At 42.1% G+C, this 20984-nt stretch overlaps 1 protein-coding gene across 3 annotated transcripts in view; it reads left to right on the top strand.

The window, feature by feature from the left end:
- Positions 1-20984, top strand: part of FHIP1A (FHF complex subunit HOOK interacting protein 1A) — a 235112-nt gene that overhangs the window by 162823 nt on the left and 51305 nt on the right. For all 3 annotated transcript variants that reach the window (XM_059175474.1, XM_059175482.1, XM_059175466.1), the window contains 2 exons: positions 8214-8372; positions 10414-10500. In XM_059175474.1, coding sequence (XP_059031457.1) covers positions 8214-8372; positions 10414-10500 — 246 coding nt within the window. The remainder of the gene's footprint in view (positions 1-8213; positions 8373-10413; positions 10501-20984) is intronic.

Genomic DNA, 20984 nt, shown 5'->3' with positions numbered 1-20984 from the left:
CTTGTGATCTCTGTCTGTCAAATAAATAAATAAAATCTTAAAAAAAAAAAAAGAAAGAAATTCCAGGTACCATGCGTCTCTTTTGGGTTCTGATGAGTAGAATTAGAAATTGTACAAAGATTGATAGTCAAACAAGAAGGAAAGAACCAATTCCCTTCATGTGTGCCAACGTAGTAAATGTCCCTTCCTTATTGCCTTCAGTATTGTAGTTTCTTATGGACTCTTTCTAAAGAATATATTGTAGGTAAAAATGGGACTTCTCACTTGAACCTAAGCATCTTTGGAGTACATTGCTGTATTACTTTTCTATTTCTGCTATAATAAATTACTTTAAACAAGACAGATTCATTATCTTACAGTATTATCTTACTGTAGGTTAGAAGTCCAGCAGGTCTCACTGGGCTAAAATTGAGGTATCAGCAGGGCTATGCTCCTTTCTGGAGGCTCTCATGGTGAGTGCATTTCCTTGCCTCTTGACTAGATCTAACAAATATATGAAATTTTTCTATAGAGAAAATTATAAAACTTTATTGAAGGGCATAAAAGCAGACCTAAATGAATGGAAAGTTATTTAGTTTGTAGGTACCGTGTAGATGACACTTTCCCTGCAAATCAGTCCATAAGGTTAGTGCTATTCATGTTTTACAACTTTTTATTATGAAAAAAAGTAAAATACAGAAATCTTGGAAGAATACTGAAGTGAACACCACATATACACCACTTACATTCGAAATTGTTATTATTCGTATTTATCATCTATGCTTTTGGGTTGTGCTGTACCATTTGAAATGACGATACAAACATTTGGAATTAAGTTATAGACATCAAATACTTTCGTATGTATCTCCTACAAATGAGAGCACTTGCCTACATAACCACAGTACCATGATCACACCTCAGAGAATTATGCAATAATTCCAAATGTGATCTAATATCTAGTTTCTCAGTTATGTCCCAAGTGGTTTTTATAGGTTGTTTTTTTTTTTTTTTCCCCCAACTGGAGTCCAGTACAAGGTACATTTCTGACCTGTTGTATGTCTAAGTCACTATTGCTCTATAACAGCACCCATTTCTTTCTCCCTGACACTGACTTTAACAGAACCACCGTTGTCTTGTTGAATGCCCCACATGCTCTGGGGTTGTTTCTAACATAGTTTTACTTGTCCCTATCCCCTGTATGTCCTGCAAGCTGGAAGTTATGTCTAAGTACTTGATTAGGTTCAGGTTAAGTTTGTAAGAATACATTATGGGCGAAGTGGTACACTTCTTACTGCATTGTATCAAGAGGCACATGCTAGATGGTCTCCCTTTTGTGATGCTACATTGGTCACTTGATTAGTTAAGGTGATGACCACTGTATCTCTCCGTGTGAAGGTAACACTTGCCCTCTGCAACTGAAAGGTGTAGTTTGTGGAATGTTAATGTGACTTAAATCAAAATTCCAATAGGGTTCTTCATGAAACATGACAAATCAATGCTAACAATCATATAAATATGTGTACAAGACCAGGAGTAACATAATTATGAAGAATGGCACCAGCAATATATTTGTTGAGAACTTACTCTATGCCAGATACTATTCTTAGTGATTTACATGTATTAAATCATCTTATCCTCACAACTGTAGGTACGAGTGTTACACCCTTTTTATAGATCAAGAAATCGAGGCATAGTGACATGAAGTAAGTCTATACAATGCCACATGGCTAGTAAGAGAAAAGGCAGCCTGGCTGAAGGACCCATGTGCTTAACTACCACTTTGTACCTGGGTAGTAAAATATCAAGACATCCGATAATGCATGAGCCATAATGAAATGACTGGAATTAAGAACAGAACACAGACTGGGAGAAGATATTTGCAACACATGTAACTACAAATGGTTGGTGCCCAAAATACACAAAAATAATTGTAATACTACCAGTTAATAAGAAAACGATAAAGCAACCCAATAGAAAACTGGGCAAGGGTATGCAGGGGCAATTCCCAGAAGATGCCCAAAGCCAATAAACATATGAAAATATGCTCATATTCCCTAGTATCAGGGAAAGTGCAGATGGAACCTGCAGTGAGACACCAGGTAATGCTCATCAGGGTGGCTAACTGTTGAATGTCTGATAACACCAAATGTTGTCAAGGGGGAGGAGAAACAGGAACTCTTGAGAATATAAAGTGATACGGTAACTGAGGAAAGCTTTGCTAATGTTTAATAAGATGGGATACTTGCATACCATGTGATCCTACCTCTTCTTGTTATCTGCTCTAGGGAAATCTGGCACACAGATATACACAAAAGGACATTCAGTAGAATAGAGATTTGAGGAAGAGCAAAATAGAAATATATTAAGGAAAAAAAAATAAATGAACTGGATTATTCTGTGTCAGTGGAGTACTACTCAGGATTCCAAATGAGTAAGTCACATGTATTAGCATGTAACTATACTACATGTGTGAACACCAATAATCTAAAAAACATGTTGAACAGGAAAAATAGCAAAAGGTTTCATACAGTATGTTAGTATTTACATAAAGCTAAATATAGTTTGAACTCACAGAATCTTTGTGTATACTGTTTTCTTTTTTTATGTTTTTTTGATATGTATGTATACAGCAAAAGTACAAAACCAAGCACAGGAATAAATTATACTAAGGTCAAAATTGTGGTTACTTTTGGGGATGAAGGAAGGAGAAGAGATGGTAATGGGATTGGAGTAGGGTTTCGCTCTATTTGTAATGTACTTTTTGGGGGGAAAAGTAGAGTGTTCCAAAGACATTATGACAAAATATTAAAATATGTTTAATCTTGGGAGAGGTTTTCTATTTTGTTTTATATGTTTATCGTATTTTGTACTTCAAAATATAAATGTATTAGGAGAAGAATGGAGGGTGTTTTCAATGTTAGAATATCCACTTATTATGTGTTATAAGTAGATTTCACTGAGTAATTGTTGCTTTTATAAAAACGTGTTTTAGGGGTACCCGGGAGGCTCAGTCAGTTAAGCATCCGACTCTTGATCTCAGCTCAGGTCTTAATCTCAGAGTTGTGAGTTCTGGCCTCCTCATTGGGTTCCATGCTGGGTGTGGAACCTACTTACAAACAAACAAAAACAAACAAAAAAACCTCCATGTGTTTTTAAAACACCACACAGTTCATTAAAATTGAAGAGAAAACAACAGCTTCAGCTGACCTTATTTTCTAGAATGGAACACAGAGCTTCACGTTGTGGTAAGTTGCCCCTCAGGGTAGATCCCATAATCTCATTTATACCTAGTTTTCTATAATTACATCTGACAACATAATTAAAAAAAAAAAAGAAGAACTCTTTATGTTGAAGATAAAAGCGTACTCTGTTAGTTATCCAGCTAAGGACCACAATTGACAAAAAGCTTTCTCTAATTAGTATGGTTGTCAAAGTGTGTTAACATCAGGCTTTGGGAAGAGTAATGGCTCTTTCAGAAAACTGGACCACTTTTGGAAACTTCTGTGGTTGTAGTTGATAGGAAAGTCTTGTTAAGCTGCCTCTACTGTCAAGACGTGCTCTCCCAAGAAAAGAAGGAGATTGAGAATACTCTGGGGAACAATTTAGGGCCAACAAATGATTGGCAACTCTGTATGACCCTGTCACTTTGGATTTTTTTGGCCACATAATGGTGATTATGCCCTCATCACTTGTTACAGATTGGCCAAAGTAGAAAGCAGCTTATACATAAACCAAGAAATGCAAATTGAAGTAAGCAACCTGTAGGCACACAGCCGCAGCTAGAAAGTTATTTATCCCACACCCCAAATTTATGAGGCCTTTTTATTTTGGCAAGTTGCATCAAAAGATCCCCACCAGCTGTTCTGCTGCTAGCTTCAGACTAAAGCCATCTGCTGAAAATCTTTTTCTTTTGCTAAAATTAACTGGGTACCATTGGATGTTTCAAGTTAAAGATGGACGTTCCCTGAATTGTTCAGCCCTCCGTGCATGTCCTCTTTCTTCCCTCCACTGGAAACACTGCGGTGTGTAAGCCATGATCCCTGTCTCAGCTCATGCGTTATTTTCTTTAGTGCTTGCATCAGCGCACTGAAGAAACGGAACCCTGGGACCCTCTGTGATTGGCAGAGTCGGGTTTGAAACCCTTAAGTCTGATACTAAATTCTGCAGTCTCAACAAGTACCGTACTCATCTGCTGTCAGAGAAGGGGCTTTAAATTGTTGTTAACCGTAAGGTATTATATGGTGTTTAGTTTTCTTTTAAGGACGCCCTTGAGAGAAGATAAGTTGGAAACACCAAGTTAACACTTAATGGGCTAGGAATAAATATGTTTTACAATTCTTCTGTATGTGCTCAGGATCCAATTAAAGGTTCAAATAGTGGATAGACATTTATTTATTTATTTTTAAAGATTTTATCTATTTGAGACAGAGCGAGCGTGCACACAAGCAGGGGGAGCAGGAGAGGGAGAAGGAGACTCTTCGCTGAGCAAGGAGGCATCTTGGGGCTCAGTCGCAGGACCCTGGGATCATGACCTGAGCCGAAGGCAGACGCTTAAGCAACTGAATCACCCAGGCACCCCATAGACTTTTTACTTTTAACTAAATGTTCAGTGTCCTTATATTTTGAAATTTCAGTTAAAAGGGAAATTTAGAAGGAAGTAGATTGTGCCATCACACTGCTGGGAAAATGATCCACAAACCTGGTGTGCCTCTCTTTTTCCCTTGTCCCGTGCCCACAGCACCCTCTGTGTCCCTCTGTGGAGCAGTGGTCTTTCCAGTCGTCTTTATTTGTTCTGTGGCTGTTTTCTCCAGCTCATCTGCTCTGACCTGTTCTCTGCTTGCTCCCCAGCACCAGCCATACATAGTGCCTTGCTCACAGTCACTCTTCTAGAAATACTTGTGTGTGGGGTGAATGAATCTGAACTCTGAGCAGAGTCTTGGAAAGGGAGATATAAATATTTAGCAGTCAAGATTTGGGATCTCATTCTTCAAACTATGTCACACTCTGTTCGGCAGACTCTTTTCTTTCCTGTTTCTCTGCTGTTCTGAAAGCAGTACAGTTAACCTCGAACTTCACTTTGTGGAGGTGAGAACTTGGCAGGTCCCTGTGTCCGGCTGTTGTGCAGCACTGTCCTGCCCAGGCAGGCTTCCCCTTGCCTCTCAGCCATGCCCTTTTCTGAATACTCCTTTAAAAAAGTGAATATTAGGTATATGTTATTTTTAATTACTGTCAGTGATGTATGTAATTTGAAAATTAATGTCGCTGTAATTATATTGATATACAGAATAGTGATTTCCAGCTTTTGAGTCAGGCAAATTAAGCCTGTCTTTATGAATTCATCTTCAAAGCCTCAAAGTGGTTAAGGAGTCGGAAGTATGCAGAATTAAAGCCTTTGTACTGCGGTTAATTTAGCATGAGTTAGCAAATGTAATTGATTTTTAAAATGTGACATCAAGATTAGATTTCCCTGCAAGGAGAACTTTCGGTCTGTGTTCCTTCTTGCCAGAGGCTCCAAATTTATAACTGGCAACTCACCGGGGTCACATTCAAAATGAGAATTAAAATGATTTGTTTGGGTATGTTGACAAGGAATTAAATACTTTAAACAGAGGGCATTGTTCTTTGGGACCGCAGATGCCCGACTGAAAAAGATCAGTGCACCATCTTGTTTACTGTTCATTTCCTGTACTTTAACATAGGATCTGGCCTGAAGGTGTTCAATTTGTTTTGAGTGAGTGAATGCATGCGTGAATAAAGGACACTAGCAAACACAGAAATGTATATAATCTTTGGATTTCTCCCATATTGAAATGGTTTGTCTGTTTTTCTCACGGCCCCTCATAGCCCATTGGGGGCTTCTATTCCATATCGGGCCCTCCCCCATCCACCTTTCTCCCATGGCGTCAGCTGGTTTCCTTACATGAAGACCTCCAGATTCTCAGTCTCCAGGCCTGTACTCTGTTGTCGAGTGGGATGTATTACTCATGGCAAGTCCCGCTAGCGTCTGATGTTCAGCATACCTGACTGGACAGATCAGCCACACCTCCAGTGTGGACAAGAATGAACAAGTCAGACCAGCTGAGCTGGAGAAGATGGCCAACAAACTAAATGCAAGAAGGACCACTGCTCCACAGAGGACACAGAGAATGCTGTGGGCATAGGACAGGGACTAGGAGAACAATGATGAGTTTGCAGAGAATTTTTCCAAGTTCAACTGCCTGTTGCCACACTTCTTTCTGACTTTCTGTTTCTGATGCCAAACACTGGATTATTTTATCTCATCTGTCTGAGCCTCCCTTCCTTCCTCTCTCTGGTCTCTATGGGCTTGAGATGCCATCTACATATGGATGGCTCCAGATATCCACCTCTAGTCCATATCCCTCTCCTAAGCATCAGAGGCACACATCTGTCTAGTGGGCTCCCCACTGCAGTATCCCTCACACTCTTTTCCTAGGCCTTCAAAACCCTGCGGGATCCGACTCCTGCTTATCCTTTCTAGTGCTATTTCTGCTCCTATGTTCCAATAGTGCTGCCCTTCTCTTAGTTCCTGGAAGGTGCCATCTTTTCTTACTACTTGGAGCTTTTGTACATCTTCCACTTGGAACAGTGCTCCCTCCAAGATGCTTTTCTGGGTTCCCTCCTATTTATTCTTCAAAACTTGGACAGCACTTCTGAGAACATTTCCTGCTCCCAACCCCGCAGGTCTAGGGTGAGGGCCTCTTGTATATCCACGGCACCCTATTTTTTCTATTACACATTCTGAGTGTTTATTGCACTACTGTGATTGGCCTGTTCATTTCTTGCTAGGCTGTGAGATCAATGAATACATCACCCTTTCTTTTCTGGGCCAAACTCAGGATTGAACATTTCCTTGAATGTTTCAGTCTGATTTGAGTTCTTTTTTTTTTTAAAGATTTTATTTATTTATTTGAGAGAGAGAGACAGTGAGAGAGAGCATGAGCGAGGAGAAGGTCAGAGGGAGAAGCAGACTCCCCATGGAGCTGGGAGCCCGATGTGGGACTCGATCCCGGGACTCCGGGATTATGACCTGAGCCGAAGGCAGTCGTCCAACCAACTGAGCCACCCAGGCGTCCCTGATTTGAGTTCTTTATAACCTTACGGTTTACCATGAAGCAATGCTTCTTACAGATCCCTGCCCTGCCTCCCTTCTGTGCATCTCCTGCCCATACTCGGTGTGGCTGCCAGTTGGGGTCTCGAAGGTGCGGTTTGCTAGCACCACTTCCCAGTTGGGAGGCCTCTAGGACCATGAAATTCATTGTTTTCCTTGGTCTTATACCCTATGAGGTAGAATTGACAGTTACCCAGTGAAAGTGTGTTTCTTCCCTACAGCTCTTTGTTAAAGGCATCACCGCTTTCTTAAGGACCAAGCTGGGTGACCTGACAGATTCGAGGTCTCATCAACCCTCACTTATGTAGCCCAAATGCTGGAAGTTTCATGCTGGCAACAAGGGGGGGGAAGGAAACCCCATAAGCTTTGGGTTCTTAATGGATTGACAGAGGCCTCGCTAGGGCACCCTGACAGCCACCTCCCACGTGATACACTAACTTTACTTCCCGCTCTCTTGTCTTCCGGCTGGTACTTCCACTTAGACCCACCTTAGCTCTGTGTGAACAGTCACCGTCACCTCTGATGCCTGACCCCCACTTCTTCCTGCTATCATTTGTGCAATCACAAATGCTGGATTTCTAGACTGTAAACATGCATGTATTGGTCATGTCCTTTCACAAGTCTGCAGTCATCTTTCTCAGAAAGCTGGTGGTGGTTCAACCTGTGGGCTCTTCCATCATGGGCTGCCTCTGTCTAGGGCTTCCTCACAGGCCTTCTGGCTTTGCTCGCAGTGTGTTGCACCGTTGTGCATTGTTTGTGGGTCTGCCTCTCTCTGGAACACCTTGGGGGCAGAATCATGTTGTCTTCATCTCTACATGTATGTCCCTCACTCCCCACACCCCTAGCCCATCATATATGCCTGGTAAAGAAGAGATGAGCAAGCCTAATTAACTATGAGCGTATGAGCCAGATCCTCCATTGCCATGATGTCCTCCACTGGAGTCGTCCTGCCCTGCTGTCCCCACCCGTTGAATCCCTCTCAGCTAGCTGAGGCCTTGCTGCTTCGAGTGTGGGCTTTGGACCAGTAGCATGCTCATCCCCTGGCAGCTGTTGGTTGTGGGCTGAGAACTTTGGAAAAGGGCTTATGTTGTATTTGTGAACACAGGTACTTGCAACCGGGCTCAGTGGTCTCTACTCTTCCCTGCCTACCAAGTTGGAAGAGAAGGGTGAGGAGTGGCACTGCCTTCTGAAAGACGACTGGCTCCTGCTCCCTCCTCTCGTCCAGTTCATGAACTCCCTGGAGTTCTGCAACGCTGTCATCCAGGTACCGGAGCGCCGCCAAGGAGCCCTTGGTTCTGTTCGTTCAGAATCCGAGCAGTGTAAAAAATGAGTTTATCAGCACTCCTTTTAAAAATGTTCATGTCTGTGGAGTAGTGGTGCTTTCTTTTAAGCATACGGAATGTCCTTGGATGAAGAAAAAAATGTTAGTTTACAGGTTTGCGGAAGTTTTAATTGAGGAAAAAAAATGAGTGGATTTTCTTTCTCCTCCTCATAAAAAGTGTTAATTCTGTTTTGATTATCCACTTAACCATCAAAAATAAGTTCAATGCTTGACTCATTAAATAGATATTTTTAGGCTTCTAAGTACGCCAAATTATACCACTCTTACTTCAAGGTCTTCTTGGGAGTACACAAAGGAAAACACTTTATTTTGCTTAATGGTGCATACCACATAAAGAATATTGTTATCCCAATTGAATTTAGACGAAGTTAAGCATCTTCTTAGCAGCACAAATTAAATCTGTGCTTTGAAATTGGTCTGCTTCGGGGGGAAAAAAAAAACAAAAACAACCACTGAACTCTAGTGTATTTGGCTTCTTGATTAGATTTTTACCTTCAGATTTCTTGTTACTGTTTTTCAATAAAAATCAGATTTTATATATAGTTAAGGATATAGTGGTTTTTCATAAAAAATGTTTTATTTCTATACAAATACATATTACCTTCATATTGGATTTATTAAGAAATCAAATTTTCTTTATGTTGATTGTAAGGTGAAAAATGTTAGTTATAATCTGTTTATCTACCAAATAAAGAAATAGTTTCTGGAAGAAAATGCAAGTAAATTACTTTAGTTCCTATCTCATTTTTATTGCTAAGTCAAAGGAAGTTTTATTTATATAAGATAAATGGATTATATCTTAAGGTTTTTTTTCCCCTTTAATATTACAGTCTATCAACATTTCTTGCAGAAGTGTGTGGAAATAAAAAAGATGAAACTATTAGTTCCTTTCCTAATGTACACACAGAGAGAGATTATCAGTAATTTAAAGATCTAGCTTTACTTCCCTAGAAATTGCTTTTCACTTTATTGTTTGATTTTATTATTTTTTTTTTTAAGAAAGAGAAGTAAAGCTAACAGGCATGGTTAAAGGCAGAGAAATCACATATTTTATACTATATTTTGAAATCGAGGTCATATACTTCAAAGATTTTTTTTTTATTTTTTTGGGGGTACTACTGAAAAGATTACTCACAAAAGATATTAGTAAAGACTTATCCATGCTAAATATATTTTTAAAATGAAATATAGGAAGTGTACTTTTGGTAATGTTTTCTCCTTTTGGAAAGATTCTTATTTTTTATGATAAGAATTTCTAAATGCCTTCCTATTCAATATAAATGATGGGTAGAAAATGCATCTTCAGCACAAATTCTTTTTGCCAGCATAATAAATGTATTGAATTATCCACTTTGACAGTTATACTTTTGTTTTTAAGTAGGCACAAGTTGATTGGGACATAGATGAAGTTATAGAGCAAAATGATACTTTACAATTCATTAATTTTAATTTATGTGTCCTTACACATATTCAGTCTATTTCTTATCTGCTTTTTTTTAAATTTGAAACTTAAAATTACCAATTTTAAAATTTGAAAGTCCAAGCTGTTTATATTGGAATAAACCATCTGAAAAAATTATGTGGCAGTTTGAAGTCTGAATTATTATTATTATTATTATTTTTTTTAAAGATTTTATTTGTTTATTTGACAGACAGAGATCACAAGTAGACAGAGAGGCAGGCAGAGAGATAGAGAGGGAAGCAGGGTCCCTGCTAAGCAGAGAGCCCGATGCGGGACTCGATCCCAGGACCCTGGGATCATGACCTGAGCCGAAGGCAGAGGCTTAACCCACTGAGCCACCCAGGCGCCCCATGAAGTCTGAATTATTTTTTAACCATGGAATAAACGGCCAGAATTTGAATTTCCTTTTTGAATTTAGGATGTTTACAGAAATGTATGATTTTAAGAAGACCTAACGATGAAACTCTTTGCCTTTTTCATGACTGCCTGTTTCTCTCTTAGGTGGCTCACCCCTTGATTCGCAATCAGCTTGTCAATTATATTTACAATGGATTCTTGGTACCGGTCTTGGCTCCTGCACTCCACAAGGTCAGTGATTGGCTGAGGTGATCTTATCTGTTGATGGTACAGCTGACAGAAGCTGAGGATGGTGAACAGTGTAATTGACTCGATGGTGACTTTAGCCTGATTCTTCTCATTCCATTCATGTTCCTCAGCAATATGAAAGATAGATCTTAATGGTGGTGACAGCTGAAGTCTGTTGGGATCTGTTTGGTGTCATAGAACACAGCATCGTGGAACGTTGAGGAAGACAGTCTACCTGAGGACTGGCAAATGACTCTGACTCTTGTGTTTATGTCAGTTCATGGATAGTAGCTTCTTGGAACCCTTTTTTGGGCTGTCCTCCTAGGCCAGGCCTGTCCTAGAGAGTACAGGGCTTACTGTGGTGGGGAAAGGGGCCAGGATAACACCGGCACCATGGATTTGCCATCTCCTTAATAGAACTTGATGTTTTTATAACAATTCTGTGACAGTAAAAATTAAAGTGAAGCAAGTTAAGGTCCCTGCAAAGGTTGGCTGTCTCATTAGCACCACTCTGGATTCCTTATGATGCTCTCATTTTGTATAATAAATCAACTGATAGCATTTCCGTTGTGAGCTGTCAGGAGACACCCATGGACCTAGAATTCTAATTATAAGTTTTTCTTCACTGAGTAAAGAGACACATAGAGTATTGAGTTCAGAGAATCTTTGTCCAGTTAGTAGAGTTGCCAACCCTCATAGGGAGATAAACAATAAGTTTATCACATGTTGCTTTGATGGGATGCCCACATTTCTGCATATGGAAGTACTCTTTCTATGGGCTCTCATTTTACAGAATCAAAGAATGCTTTATTATGGCAACTTTGAAGCCATGGTAATGGGGCTTCAAGTTTAGAGCCACAGGTCCTGATAGAAGATGTTCGTCTTTTACCATTTACTGCCTTTTGCATGTAGTGGCAGTATTTTCCAAAACAGTGTTCCCGATCTGACAGTGTGCTTTTTGTTACTTCTAAGTTCAAGAGGTAATCTTGGATTGGCTTAAACATCAAAATATTGATGCTTCTAGATGATTTTAGTGGTTTATGGGCCTAGAGGGACTAAGTGTTCAAAATTAAATCTGTCTTGGAAAATAAAGGACATATCTTGTGAAAATGCAAACCTCGTGTTTGTTTTCAGGTTGTCCTTCTGTTGGTGTCTTGCCATTCCAGAGGTGCGGTGGATGTCTTATATGAAGGTCTCTAAGGCTCTGCATGGAGGAATTCTCCTCTGTGAAGGAATACCACATTGCTACTGAAATTCTTTGGGAGTCATTATCCATATACTCTCGCACACATTTAGACTTTCTTCCTCATTTAGTTCCATGCTTTCCTCATTGACCAGTTGATATAAAATAATTTCCCAAGTCATTATTGTAATAGTGATAATTATAATGATTATTTGTTCAGGATATTTTACATTACTATAATTACCATACCTTAATATTACAAATATTAATGATAACTCTTTATCCATAATTGAGGATGGACTCCACGTCAGAGACTCTTATGAGGATCAGATCAGACTGGTCCCCCTGTGATACTCCTTCACAGCACTAAGCACAGGTGGAATCAAATCATTAAATGTGCAATAACTTGTTTAATGGCTGTCTCCACAGTGGCTTGCCTGCTTCTTGTGGATAAGGTTCACACCTGCCTTGTTCGCTGGGCTATTTCCGGTGCCAAGGACAGAGCCTTGGACTTGGGACGCTAAATAAACAGCCCACAAGTGGCATGAGGTTTGTTAAAGTGGCAAGCAGAGTGCGGGCACGTGATGCTTTCCCAGGCAGTGGTTCACAGGGAATTTTCACAGTGGTTCACTTTATCTATATTAACTAATATTGCTCTCTTATGCCTATAATTAAAATATGAGGTCTTTTAAGATCATGAAGTTAGGAATACATCCTTCTTGTGAAAAAAAAAAAAAAATACAGTCATTGCTGGTTACATAAAATGCAAAGGGAATGTTGCTATATTAGACTTGAATTTCCAACCCCTAATTAAAATTCCCTAACTTTTATCCATTGCAGGCAATTCCTCCCAAGGCTACTTAGAGACTAGGGAGAATATTTCCTCCCTAATTTATTTTTCTCCTTACTTCCCAATTGGTGTGTGTGTGTGTGTGTGTGTGTTTTAATCATTTTGAATGAAAATTTTTGGGAAGGAGGCAGGGCAAGGGAGAGAGTGATCAGCCTCCCCTCTGGCTCTTGGCTCTCAGTGGTTGAAGAAGGAGCCTCCTGCGAGTGGCCAGACGGGGCCCCAAGGCAGATGAAGGAAGAAGTCCAGAACTGGGTGTTCCTGGGGGAGTTCCTAGTGAGACCACTCACCTCCTAGAGCCAGTGTCCTTTCCTCTGATAAGGGAAGGGGTAGCTGGATGTCTCAAGCCTACTACTGTAGGAGTTTCTGTCTAGATTTTTCATATTTTGTGCTCCATTTAGTATCCTAAATAAATTTCCATTGTATATGCTCTCAGCTCCCAATTCATGCGTGACATTTTAGTTACTGGCCATCTCATCCATGTAGGTGGTCTGCAGAGGTGAACTCCTTCTGTTTCCTAAATAATAGAAATAAATGCATTCTTAAACATATGCCTACATCACAATCAATTCTCATAAACCATATTTCCACAACATTTCCTAACCAGAGATGAAGTCATCATGAAGAGTTGTGGGTAATGAGAGGTGGGGTGTGGGCGCTTGGCAAGTGAAGGCTGTCTCTCCTTCACCTCTCCCCAATGTCTGTGTGCACGATATAGCACTCTCTCTGTGAGTCCTTCTGCTATGTGCTTTCTCCGTCCAGTGCTGGGGTGTGACCAGTCATTCTTCTGTGTTAGTGCAAAGGTGTATTTGATTTTTTTCAAAGGGCTGCACGTTTTTTTTGTAGTGCAGATATACTGGTCCATAGTCCTTTATCCACAATTCGGAAATTCGAAAAGCTTAGAAAACCCCTAATTTTTTCCTTTTTAATAATTGAAGTGGCAGTACAACCTAACCTTTGCTGAACTCATTTGGTGGCAAACCCTTACCTGAACTATCTTGAGGCTGTTTGGTTTTATTCCACTTGTGTTCAAAATTTGTATGTTTTGTGGAAGAAATAGTAATGTATTTCATTATAGAGTGTGGCCTTGGACCTGCTGGGTTAGTCAAATATGGCCAATGTACACATTACTTTTCTAAACTATGAAAAGTTTGAATTCCAAGATATGCATGGTCTCTAAGGTTTAGAATAAGGGATTGGAAGCCCGTTTGGACATTTAGGAAAAGATCAATTGTTGGAGATAGGTTTAAAACCATACTTTGTGAAAGTCACACTAGAAAAAAATGATACCATGTTCCTATGGATCCTTTAGGAATTAGAGCCAGACATACATGTGGACGTCACGTTGTACAAACCTGGTTATTTATGACTTTTGTTAGCCTTTAGCCAGCAAGAGTGAGTTCTGTTGTCTCTGTATGTTTAATTTATTAAAGCTAAATTTTCAAGGCTGAATATTCATCGGGATGGTTGTATTAGTCTGGGTTCTCAGAGAAGCAGATGCTGACAGAGAATTAAATATGCAAGGATTTTATTAGGGGAAATGCTTGTGAGAGAGAAAATAGGGAGCAGGGAGAGTTGTTGGACTACAGTGCAAAAGTGACCCCAAGGAAAGAAGGGGGAGAGGTTGGCTGGCGTGTCCTATTTAAAGTGCTCTGTACTCTGAGAAGATCCATCAGAGGCGGCCTGTGTCTTCTGGGGAGACAGCCTGTGGGATGTGTGGTGAGGATTTCAGAGTACAGTAGCAGGGGCCCGTGGTGGCTTTCACTCCCTGTAGCTGGAGGTCTAAGAGGTGGGTTTCTGTGTTTCCAAACTGTTGGCTGGTTTCCATGGCTTTCCTGATTGTAGTTGTGAAAACGATGGACCTGCATACTTGCTTCCTTGTGCACAGAATATTCAGAAGTTCAAATGGTCCCCGCATGCATGCGGTCTTTTTGGTCAGGATGAGCTTGTTGAAGGAGTTTAGTACGCCAGTCAAAATGAGCAGGCCACGGTCACGAACAAAACCAACATCTCGGGCTAAAACAACAATTGTCTGTTCACACTGCTTGTCCATCTTGGAGTATGGGCTGGACGGTTGCAGGTAGCTTTTCTCCATGTTCTCCTCACCCAGCGACCCAATGTGATAGAAACTTCACCATCTGGAAATGATATCTGTGGTCATGTCAGGGGCAGGGAGAACGAGGACCGGGAGGGACCCTAACCTGACTCCCAGGTGAGCAGTTTCCCTACAGAGAGAGGGGCACTGGGGATGAGAGGCTCAGGACCAATCTGCGGGTGACAAAATAAGGCAGCAGGTATGGCTGGCATTTGGGGAAATGTGGCGGTGAACCGAAAAATGGCAGAAAGGAAGGGGGTTCTGGAGAAGGGAGAGGGCTGAAGAAAACAGGGATACAAGGAACAAAGATCCTAAAGAGAAGGTATCATCCTACTCACTACCCTAAAACCCTTCCAGACTACCTGAAAGAGATGACTGCTTTTCTTTTTCCCATGTGCACCTGCCAGCTTTACTCTGGCCGGATCATTAAATGCACTTAAATGTTGTTGAAAAATATTGGGATTTTAAAGAATTGCTTTATTAACAAACCCAACACTTCTGACTCTCTGGGGATCTCTGTTCCCCTTTGATATCGTCCACTCTGCAGATTCTCCTGGTTCTCTAGTAGAGTCTGTGAGCAGCATGGACTTCACTTTCCCCCTTCCTTCCCTGAATATGGGGGTGCATGGGTCTCGGCCTTCCGCTGGTCAATCCTGAGATCAACTGTGCGCTCCACACAGGTGGCCCGAATATCCTCCACCACTGGAGGGATCCCTTGGCCAGAGGGAGCTGCCCCGCTCCTCAGATTTAGAGTATCAAAGCCAGACTCCTGGCTTTCAGCCCAGGTTAGCTAAGCCTCTCCTCTGCAGGTGATCTTTTTGAAGACCTTTTGAACGTGGTGATCGGGCTGTGTTGTAGAGCTAGAACTGGAAGTGAGGCAAGCTGGTTGGCCTTGTTACTAGCTCGGAAGAGTCTCTGTGTCCGTGTGTTGTTCAGGGCTCCTGGGCAGACAGGAGACACCTCAGGGCCTACCCTGGCCCCAGCGTGGTAAGAAAGAGGGGACTAGCAAGGCTTCTGGAGGGAAAGGGCGTAGGAATAACACTGGGGGCTCAGTCGTATTATTTTGGTCAAATAAGTATCTTGCAAACTAGTATGTTCTCTGTTTGGTGGATTCCTTGGCTCTGTTTTTGGAGGCTGTTAGGAAATTAGGACAGAAGTTTGAGGCTGTGTGTAGTTGTTGGAGGCGGAGACGTTGAAGGGGGAGTGTGCTGAAGGGAGGGAGGGAGGCAGGGTAAAGAAGAATGACACACCTGCCCTTCCCACATGCAGCTCACAGGCATTCGCACGGGTACCTGTGACCTCAAAGAAAGCCTGTATCTTTCTTTGGTTTTTATGAAGAGCAGGCGGCTGTTTTCACTCAGCAAGGTATTCTATACAAGTGTGCTTGGAAAAACAGAAGCCAAAAATCTGTAAGAAAACCTGGATTTTCCCACAGTCTCTTGGGTGCTGAAGCCATGCTTGAACAATATACACAGGTGGAATAATTCCAGCCATTTCCTTTAAGGCATGTGCGCCGGCGTCACCGTGGAGCCCATTTGTTTTACAATCTTGTCTTCTAAACACACACATACATATTCATGATCTGTATCCCGTGAGCTCAATAACTCATGGCTTATTGACTTAGGTTGATGGATGGAAGTTTTTTGGGGGACTGCAGAAGATGGAGATTTTGAGAGGCTGGGAACAGCCATACCTGTGCATCACCCGTGTGCTCTTAGTGTGTCTGTGGGTTGGCTGGGCTGGGACCCATGGAGAGCCCAGCGGGGCTCTCACTAGCTGGGGATGTTTTTGACTTTTATGCCCAGTGAAACTTGCGACTGAAGGTTTTAAGAGCAATTAAACACTGGCTTCAAGTGATCACTACTGATACTTATTAATGAGTTGTAATTGGGTGCTGAGGTGACAGGAAGCATGTGCTGACTTCTTAGGTCCTACTGTTCTTGGTCTCCAGGGCAGAGTGGGCAGAGCAGCCTGTCACGTCGGTGTCCCTTCACTCCATGTCTCCTATCCACCCTTCTTCACGTACCTCTAGTCCAGAAGAAAGTGGGGATGGGGTTCTGGAGTGGCCAGAGCGCAGAGACCAGCTCCTGCCAGCTATTTTGGCTGAGTTCCTGTTGCGTCTCTGGAGGCCCAGCATGGCACACTACTGTAGTCCTTGTCACTTCCTGATGAAAAACACCGTGAAATTTTGTGTCTGGTCCCAGTAATGCTGCAAAGCATCACTGAGCAGGGCATTCCTTTCAGTGGGAAATTGGCAAAAAGAAGGAATCAAAAGCATGGAATAAGGATGCCCTTTTGGCCCTGGAATTTGGGGATCTTATTTTTCGAATGTAGTGGTTCTTTGCTAAATCATTGACAGTTTCCCTTGAGTCACGGAGCTCCGAACTAGGCTCCAGCTCTGGGGTGGGCCATATGAAAAGCTGTCATGGAATAATATCTTGGGCTCTCCATTTCATACTTCTACTTATGCATTTCAGTAATTTGCTTTTTATTTATTTATTTTTAAATTTTTTTTTTTTTTTAAATTTATCAGAGAGAGAGAAAGAGCATATGCACAAGCAGGGGGAGTAGCAGGCTGAGGGAAGAGAAGCTGGTTCCCCATGGAGCAGGGAGCCCGATGTGGGACACAATCCCAGGACCCTGGGATCATGACCTGAGTCAGAGGCAAACACTTAACCGACTGAGCCACTCAGGTGTCCCAGTAATCTGTTTTTTAAAAGTCATTCTCTACATTATTGACCCAAGTGTCCAATCACTAAAGGCTCTGGATGTACTATCCTGCCTACTCCTCCCAGCACCACCCCCCCTTTTTTCCTGCTAGCTGCTTATTCCTCTTCCTCTTCCATCATCTTCAGTGATGTTGAGCTATACTTGTTCATATGGAACTTTGTTTCTTACCACGCCTAGAGTCATCCAGGCATTGAAAATGATTCCATCCTCTACCATGCTGGAAGCCTACCTGTGCGCCCAACTGGACCACAGAGCGCCAGTCTGGTGTGAAGTGAAGGGGTCTCAGGGATACCCTAGAGAAATGAGGTCCCTCCTTCTAGAAGCTGCTGCTCTTGTCTCACAGCCTGAGGCAGGCTCCAGTGGTGCCAGACGGGGAGGCAGGTGTTCCGTTCGGGGCCAGTTGGCAGCTGGGGAGGCTGCGATGCTTGAGCTCAGCAGGAGAGCTTGATGCACCTGCTGCCATCTCCAGCTTCTAATATAGCCTCGTGCTCCCTGCCTGATGCCAGAGATCCAGGTGTTACAGAGGAGCTAGGATGGCAGTGGCAGTGGCCTGCACATTCGTTCTGTTTCCTCAGTCACCCTGGATTGAAATAGGAGAGTACCGCGCAAGTGGAGAGGCCAGATGTAGGGATCGCTGTGGTCTGTCAGTGGTGGCAGGTGAGTGAGGTAATTAAAAGGCCCGTCCTGTTAAGGCCCGTCCTGTCGTGGGCCTGCAGCTGTGTGACACACAGCAGCAGTAGTGTCCTGGAATTTGGGCTGAAGAAATCCTATCCAGCAGGCCAGCTTCAGACAGCTTCAATTAGTAATTGCTCTATCCATTGAGAGGCAGCCATTAAATAGACCTGGAAGATTTTAGTGGCACTTATAACAGGCTTTGACTTGGAAATCCTTGATTTATTCATTGAAAACTGAAGGTGTGTGCCATCTAATATATTCAGTTAATACATTGTATCTGATTAACACACTTTGGGGAAACAGTCTAATTTAACATTTCAAAAAAATGGGTCTTGAGGCCAGAGAGACTTTAGTTTGAGTTCTGGCTCTGTTACTTAACTAGCAATGAGATTGTGGCAAGTACCTTCATCTCTATGTATTACATATGGATAAAACAGTACCTGCCTTAGTGGGCCGTTGGGAAGAATCAGTGAGGCACTGCATTTAAAGTGCCTTTTGGGGCGCCTGGGTGGCACAGTGGGTTAAGCCGCTGCCTTCGGCTCAGGTCATGATCTCAGGGTCCTGGGATCGAGTCCCGCATCGGGCTCTCTGCTCAGCAGGGAGCCTGCTTCCCTTCCTCTCTCTCTGCCTGCCTCTCTGCCTACTTGTAATCTCTGTCTGTCAAATAAAATAAATAAAATCTTTAAAAAAAAAAAAAAAAAAAAAATAAAGTGCCTTTTGTCTTCTGCACTTAGTACTACACGCACATCACGCATTAACTCCACCAGCTGGGTCTCTGAAATGAGACAGCCTTCACGTGACACTGTGTTACTGGACAGGGAATCTGTCCTGGGCTTATTGTTCCTTCACCCATTTTCATCTCATTTCACAGACAGCCAAACTTTTAGATTTACTCTTTCCTTCTTTCTCTAGAATGTGATGTCAATTCAGTTGTACATAGAATTCTTTGCCTGCTTATTCTGAGTCTCGGTGCTAGAGATTCCCGAGTGTAAATGTGCAAAGACAATCACCTAGGAACTTCTTACTCTCAAAGTCCTGAGTTGCAGGATCTGATTCAATAGGTAGGGCTGACACTTCTCCTGTTAGCCAGCAACCAGGAGCTGCATGGACCACGCTGGCTGATGGTACTGATCTCAGCCCTTCCGCTGGCACGTTGGCTTCTTAGACTCTTTCACTGGATGAGGATTATGAAGACATGGGTTCCTGTTTTATGTGCCACCTCGAGGGGCTTACCCTGTTTAAGGTAAACCCCATGCTGGCAGCCTGCCAAGACTGTAAGATCAGATGAGGAGGTAGAGAGCAGAGCTTTGGGCAGCGGTGAAACTTTCCCAAACGAGCTAGGCATTCAAAAGGGGATACTGTCTTCTGCCTCCCTCTGGAGCTGTTTTAGCCGCCAAAGCAGATAGCACAAGTCAGAATACTTCCTCATTTACAGACTTAGTAGTTGTAGCATCTAAGGTGAGTAGTGAAAGGACATTGTTGAGTTCTGGCGTGTGGATTCTAAGAATGGCTGCCTGCTCCCTAGTGTGTGCAGTGTTCCATTGTGAGAAATACCTCCCATTGTTCAGGGTGTTGGACAAGTACCATTATGTATACTGTGAAACCAACTCTGTTCTCCTGTGTAATACTGTGAAGATATGTGTACAGTGATATCAGCACCACAAAAACATCTTTCAAATGGTAATGTGGTCAGCTTGGCAGTGGGAAAACGGGCCATATACTGGTGTCATGAATATTACAGTATAATGATACATCATATATGTGTAATACATATCATTACATATGTATTGTAATATGTATGTACATATTACATATGTATATACATATGATATGTATCACACACACACATATATAATATGCGTGTAATATAATAATGCATCATCATTGTACTGCTGACTGGGCTCCCCCCACCATGCCCTGGTGCTGTGGGCACAAGGGGAAGTGAGTGCTCCCTATATAACTAGCAGAGATGGGGTTGGCAGATTTTCTTCGTTTCACTGTAACCATTATTACTGTTTTTCACTTCCCATATTTCTGGTTATTAAGTGGAAAGTTGATGCACTCAGGCATTTTAGATCCATTTACAAATAGACTTTTCCCCTCATCAATATATAGAAGAGCCAAAGAGAGTAGATTGTTTATCCCAGAGGCATCCCTTGTGGATCAGCTGTGGAACATAATGAAATGTCGAGTATTTGTTGTGGAAAGCCTCTGAGAACATAGGAATAGATTATAATAGAAGCTATTGGAATGTTCACTTTTCTTTTTTTCTAAAGATAATCTTATAATTAATATCTGAGGTCTAGTGCTAAGTTTCCAGCCTGTGGAACCACTGTCTTTGAACAGTTTGTAGACATGAGGCTCCAGGTAAGCCATATGGTACGCCAAGGCCTAGGCATACAGTGAGGTGAATTTAGGCCCAAATCTTCCATCTTGTTTTGCATGTTTGCGGTGCAAAGAGTGACCTGGCCTTGGGATCCATGGCCCAAAGCCAGTTTCTTGGTGTCCTGGGGGTGTCCCTGTCTTTATAATGCTGTGTCTTTAAAATAATATGCCAAAACCCCAAACCAAACAGGAACACTGGCCGGAGTACACAGACATAAAATAGGGAGCAAAGAGGAAGGCACATCTATTCATTGACATAAACCTAGACGTAGTGGTATCTAGGGACTGAGTTCTTTATGAGGGAATTAATTAATTAATTAATTAATCTTCCTTATCCTTTTTTTTTTTTATCATGTTCAGTTAGGCAGCATTTAGTACATCATTAGTTTTTGATGTAGTGCTCAATGATTCATTAGTTGCAGATAATACCCAGTGCTCATCACAACACGTACACTCCTTAATACCCATCATCTGGTTACCTTGGCCCCCACCCCTCTCCCTCTGTAACCCTTAGTTTGTTTCCCAGAGTCAGTAGTCTCTCATGGTTTGTCTCCCTCTATGATTTCCCCTTC

This window comes from Mustela lutreola, chromosome 1 (assembly GCF_030435805.1).
Source record: "Mustela lutreola isolate mMusLut2 chromosome 1, mMusLut2.pri, whole genome shotgun sequence".
NCBI lineage: Eukaryota > Metazoa > Chordata > Mammalia > Carnivora > Mustelidae > Mustela > Mustela lutreola.
Note: the sequence above shows the minus strand (reverse complement) of the source record. Positions and strands in the feature narration are given on the sequence as shown.